Here is a 6,000-nt window from a genome sequence, read left to right as displayed (position 1 = left end):
GTGTGTGCATGTGAGCATGTGTGTATGCATGTGAGTGTGGGTGCATGTGAGTGTGTGTGCATGTGAGCATGTGTGTGAGCATGTGTGCATGTGCTCATGAGCATGTATGTGTGTGTGCTCGTGAGCATGTTTGTATGCATGTGAGCATGTGTGCACATGAGCATGTATGTGTGCATGTGTGTGCACGTGAGCATGTGTGTATGCGTGTGAGTGGGTGCATGTGAGCGTGTGAGCATGTGTGTAGGCATGTGTGCATGTGCATGTGCACATGGGAGTGTGTGCATGTCTGTGCACATGCGTGTGTACACGCTCTCCCAGTCCCTGGAGTGGGTCATACAGGCTGTGAGGGAAACCCACATGTGCCCTAGAATCGATACCACAGCCAAGAGCCTGGAATCCTTACATCTTTGGTTTTGTTTTTTATTTATTTTTGTGTTTTATTCTCTTTTGCTTATATTTTGCTTTCCCCTTTCTGACAGTGCTTTGGCTATAATTTCCCCCAAGCTCCTTCCTTGTCTCTGGAACAGACTGTACCCCAAGTCCGTCCCACATTGAGGATTTGCTTCAGCCATTCTCAGGCAGGGCCTTCTCTGCCCACGTTCCTGCTTTCCAGCAGAGCTTTTGGGTCGGCCTCTAAAATCACCCCATGTCTGTTTCCATTCACTTTCTTCCTTGTGCTTAGGAACCATGCTGGGGCTTCTGTGTCCTCGTGAGCCCGTCACTTCCTGTCTCCCCTGGCATTCACCACATTTACTTTCCAAAACCATTCATCTGCCCGACTGTCTCCTAACTGACGGTGTTGGGAAAGGTCTTTGAAACTGCTCTGGCCTCATCTGCTCTCCCCTGGTTGGAGCCCGGCCGTGGGCTCAGCGCCCCGCCCCCCAGGCCGCGGGGTCCCCTCCTGGGTCTGCAGCCCAAGCCCCAGGGACCGCCTTCGGTTCTTGCTGCACTGAAGAGTGGGTTTGTCATGGATGGCTGCAGTTCCGCTCCTGGGACCTGTCATCCCTCGTATCCCTCGTGTCTGCGCTGCTCTGCTCTTGGTTCAAGGCTGCGTGACAGTCCTGCCTCTGCCCTTGGCTGTCAGTCCCCCACTTCGAGGCCAGGGTAGAGCAGCCCCCGAGCTGGTGTTCTGCCGGCTCTTCTCGGTGCGCATCCTGGGGGCCCTGTCATCTTGTCCTCTAACATTTACAGCAGCCGAACTCGGCTTTCACGTTCACGCCTGACCTCAGGCTCCACCAGACCACCTTATTTGTCTTAACTTTTTGGCTGTTCCATGTAGATTGCCAACGCAGTTCCCGTCCCCTAGGCCTCCTGTCCCACTTCTGCTTTTGTTCGGTGACATTTTTATGCCTTATCCTCTACGTGGGAATAGAATTGAGCCCCAACAGCCTTTTCATTCATGCAGTGGGAATACTATTTGCACCAAGAGAAACTCACAGGTTTTTCACGTCTGTGTGCTAAGTCCTTTTCCTTAAAGCTAACTTGTAGGAGGCATTTGCCTGGCAACCTTCATGTGGTGGGAGGCCTGAAAATTTAGCTCGTTTTTACTTACCTAGAGCAGTTCCCCTCTTGGTGATGGGCACACCTTATTTTACCCTGAACGGAGTTAGGAAAATTTGTGTGGCAGACGCTGAGCTCACACGATGATGGTGACATTTTGCTCTGGTTTCAGGCTTCCCGGTACCAGAGCTGGCAGGTGCTCCTGGCTTTCCCGGTGAAAGAGGGCAGAAAGGTGACCAAGGGTTTCCAGGCACATCTTTGCCGGGACCAAGTGGAAGGGACGGGCTCCCGGGTCCCCCCGGGCCTCCTGGGCCCCCTGGACAGCCGGGTCACACAAGTAAGTTCTTTCCAGGACAGTTCGCATGTGTCTGGTGTGGGACGGGTGCCGGGCAGAGCTGCCTGGGTGTTGCGGGGAGGGGGGGGCGGCGCTCCAGGGTTCTAGTGGGATACAGAAGGCCGGGCGTCCCAGGCTTTGTGAGTGATTTGTGTCCCACTTAGCATCTTTGCAATGCTAGTCATGCTACGGGATGGAACTATAAAACAATAACCCTGGTCAGAGGAATGAGAAACATACTAGCCAGTTCTGAGGCTCTGGGCATCGAAATGAAAAGGCAAGGCAGCTGAAAATGGGATGCATTCCTGTTCATCCAGAGACACAGATTAGCACTAAGACATGCACGCACGAACAAAGAGGGGTCTGCAGGGGACGGAACACACGACTTCTAAGTCGAACGGTACTTTGTGTGGATGTTTCCCGCATCAGCTCACTGTCAGAGCTGAGCATGGGACGTTAAACTCTTGAGTCAGTAAACGGGGTCCTGGGACCCCAGAGTGACACCAACGCAGAATGTAAGACTTCAGAGGAATTAACTCCAGCGGGAACATGTGAGATTCTCATAAGCAGCACGTGCGCCTCAAGCACTGGAGACCCTGGTCTTCTGTGGGGCTGATGCAAGGGGGGGCCATGGCTGCAAGTACCAGGCGGCTTATTTGCCAGAATTCAAACACGTCTTTAAGAAAGGGAGTTCTCGTGGGCGAGGCTCCATACGGAGGCCAGATAGGAACTGGAGGGAACAGTTGATTCCAGGTGTGAAGCTTTACTGGGAAAGGATCAGCAGAATTTTCTTTGTCAAGGTGCCCAGGGCAGGGGTGGGTCTGTGACTTTGCAGGGATGCCCCCCCTTTTTCCCACGGATCTGGGAAAGGTGGAGAATGAAGATGATAGTGAAGTCCTATGACACTCAGCCCCAAGTCACTTTCTCTCCATGTGTCTGAGAGGGTTGTGAGTGGCCAAGGGGCCTTCGGGGTCACAGGTTTACTCAACAGGTACCCCAGGCACTGTCACAGTCCTGCCCTCCTGGGCGTGCATCCCATGGGGGAGTGGAAGCCAAGTGAATTATGTGGTCTGCAGGAGTGACAGGTGCAGGCTAAACACGAGCAGCGAAGGGACCGCCAAGTTCTGGGTGAGGGTGCTTTGGGTCATGGGTCTAATTTAAGTGGAGTGAGAGGCAAAGATTGAAGGGGATGAGGCATCCAACCATGGGGAAATCTGGGAGAACTTTTTTTGATACGTGTAATTTTTTTTCACTACCAAAATAAGAACAAATTTCATGTAAAAACATGACCTTCCCACTGCTGTTAGTCGAGGAGGATGCGTCAGCTGAGTGCAGTGTGACATCTGCCATCCCCGGTGCCATGTTGTCCCATTTTGTTTATGTTAATTAAGTGATTCATCTGCATAACTTTGTTTTTTTTTTTTAACATTTATTTCATTTTTGAGAGAGAGAGAGCGTGAGTGGGGAGGGGCAGAGAGAGAGAGAGACAGAGAGAGAGGGAGACACAGAATCCGAAGCAGCTCCAGTCTCTGAGCTGTCAGCACAGAGCCCATCATGAGGCTCGAACCCATGAACCGTGAGATCATGACCTGAGCCGAAGTTTGGGCGCTTCACCGACTGAGCCACCCAGGCGCCCCTTAAGTGATTCATCTATAAATGAGATTTTTGTTCAGTTGCACAGTGTATGTTAAAGAGGCGACGTGTTAAGATGAATTGATTTTCACAAGGATGTAAAGTTGCTTTCTTACGGGTGTGTGGGATTCTGCCTCAGATGAGGCTGGCCGGAGATGCGTTCTGGAAAAGGAAAGAAGTGAGTGATCGAATGTCTGCCCGTGTCCATGTGCCTGCAGTTGTAGGATCAGGGAGCTCATACTCCCCGGTGCTCACACAGCCTGGCGGTGCTGGCTCCTCACGGTCAGATAGTGTAGGGGCTGCTCCTGGAAGCATGAAAATGACAAGACTTTGTTTAAGAGCAGGAAGGGCCCAGCAGCCGTGGGCGGACCCTGGGACAGAGCCATCGCCACCTCAGGGCTCCTTACCGCCGGTGCTGTACCTCCAGGAACCCCCCGGGAAGACATAAACCCCGAATCCACAGACAAAGCAAGAACTCTCTCTGTCTCCCTTGGACTGGACTTTGCACACACTTGAAATGACCGGTCTCTTCTGAGCTCTGAAGGAAGTCCAAGCAGGAAGGTTCGGGCCCTCTGTCCGGCCTTCTGTTTGGGAGAGCAAACCCACCGTTGCCCGTCTGGTGCCTTGTGCCCTGGAGAGAGCCGGGCTGGGGGGCAGGAATGTGATTCTGGCTGCTTCATCCAAGTCAGGGTGTGGGGACGGGGCATCAGGTGAGGGGCACGGCCTCTCTGCTGGCCCTCTCCCCTCCTCCTCGGACGCAGCTCACTCACCAGGCTCCAGTCTGCAGTGAGGACCTGAGCGCCCAAGGGGAGCCCTGGGGTGAATTGTTGGCTCTGTCGTTCTTCTTCCAAGATATTGGACCAGGAGACATGAACTCTATCACCGCGTGTCTGAGCTACGAAGCAGTGCTTTTTCTAGCAGAACCCCCGACAGATGGTGTTTCCACGAGTGCAGTTTGTTTTCATGCCTCTTTACGTGCGTGGGGCTCAGAATTGGTTAGAAGCGCGTCCCCATGGACAGCCTGCATCTCTGAAACAATGATGACTTCGCTGTAAATTTGCTGAGGAAAAGAAAAAATAATAAAGTTCTTCAAGTCTCGGCTTTCAGTTCGCAGATGTATGGCCTCGCTTTTCTGGGCTAGTTTTTTAATCTGTAGAATAAGGACCCAGGTGTGTACCTTACAAGGTGAAAACGAAGGAAGGTACAGGACAGGGCTGATGAACTGAGAGGTGCTTTAGGATCGTAAAATCGATGTTTTAGCAGTGATAGTGTTGAGAGGTCGGATGGGTGCTGGGTGGGCCTGTGTTCAAATTAACTTTCCAGGATCGCTTTAAGGCAAGCTGAAGCTGAATTTCCAGCACGTACCAAATAGCCTGATGTACTTTGGTATCGCAGTAGGGGTGGGGTAAAGAGGGGGTGTTGATACCTGGTTTCCGTTTGGTGGGAAGGGTCCTGTAACTTTGAAAGTCCATTCCAGATGGAATTGTGGAGTGCCAGCCTGGACCACCAGGGGACCGAGGTGCCCCTGGAAGTCCGGGGCAACCAGGGCTGACGGGCGAAGTCGGAGAAAAAGGTAAGAGATGCCGATGTTTTAAAAAAATGATGATTGTGCTGGGGGATGTGACGTACTTCTGCATATCGGGAGCGTGAGCGTGCTCTTCCCTTATTCGGAACTCCCGTCCAAGTCTGTTCCTAGGATGTGTCTCCCTATAGCTCTGTCGGGATGTCCTGTTGTTGGGTTTCCAGGAAAGAGAGAGAGAGAGAGACAGAGACAGAGAGAGATGAGAGAGAGACAGAGACATAGAGACAGAGAGAGAAACAGACCAGAGAGACAGAGAGAGAGCTATCAGCTGGGAGGCAACAGGGAGCCCCGGTCCTGACACGTAACCGCTCTACCCTCTAACGGCCAGCAGATTAAACCCTAAGACTGATATCTTAGCTCAGTCTTTTGGTTCAAAGTCTGGAAGATCCATTCTCAGAGAACGAATGGCTTTCTTTCAAGTGAGTCACAGATGTGTGCCCAGAACACTCCCTAGTCCTCTGAGCCCTGTTCCTGTAATTGGTGTGAGTGAACCCGCCTCCCTGGGGTGGCTGCCCACGCCCTCGGCTCTCAGTGTTAAGGTCACCATCTCCCAGTGCCTGCCGTAACGCCAACCCAGCACACAACAGCCTCTCTGCACACTCGTGCCGACAGTGGATTCTCACGGCACCAGTGGTGCCATCTGAGAGTGCTGTGCCCCTTGGACGGTCCACTCTTGATGGGTGTCTGAATAACCAGAGAGTAGAGCCACCGGGAGACTGTCCCCAAGGCTAACCCCACTGGGCACCATTGGTGGCCTTCCTCTGCAGATTTCTTCCTCTTCCAAAGTTAATGGCACAAATGCTGCGTGGAAAACAGTTGCAGCTAACATCTAATTTGGGCAGCCACGTAAACCTCACAAGTGGAAGTGGTCTTAGCAGTCATCACGGAGGGCCACCAAGCCTTCAGTGTCATTAAAAACCAACGCGTACTTGGTTTGTAACGAATGTTTCTC

General features: G+C 52.5%; 1 protein-coding gene across 1 annotated transcript in view; it reads left to right on the top strand.

Annotated features, from left to right (window-relative positions):
* The window catches only part of COL4A1 (collagen type IV alpha 1 chain), a gene marked incomplete at its 5' end in the record, with an annotated part of 154,627 nt that overhangs the window by 108,267 nt on the left and 40,360 nt on the right, over positions 1-6,000 (top strand). Inside the window, 2 exons of the mRNA XM_049647331.1 lie at positions 1,673-1,837; positions 4,944-5,039. Of these exons, the coding sequence (XP_049503288.1) occupies positions 1,673-1,837; positions 4,944-5,039 (261 nt within the window). The remainder of the gene's footprint in view (positions 1-1,672; positions 1,838-4,943; positions 5,040-6,000) is intronic.

This window comes from Panthera uncia (assembly GCF_023721935.1).
Source record: "Panthera uncia isolate 11264 chromosome A1 unlocalized genomic scaffold, Puncia_PCG_1.0 HiC_scaffold_16, whole genome shotgun sequence".
NCBI classification, from domain to species: domain Eukaryota; kingdom Metazoa; phylum Chordata; class Mammalia; order Carnivora; family Felidae; genus Panthera; species Panthera uncia.
This window is presented reverse-complemented; position numbering and strand designations above follow the sequence as displayed.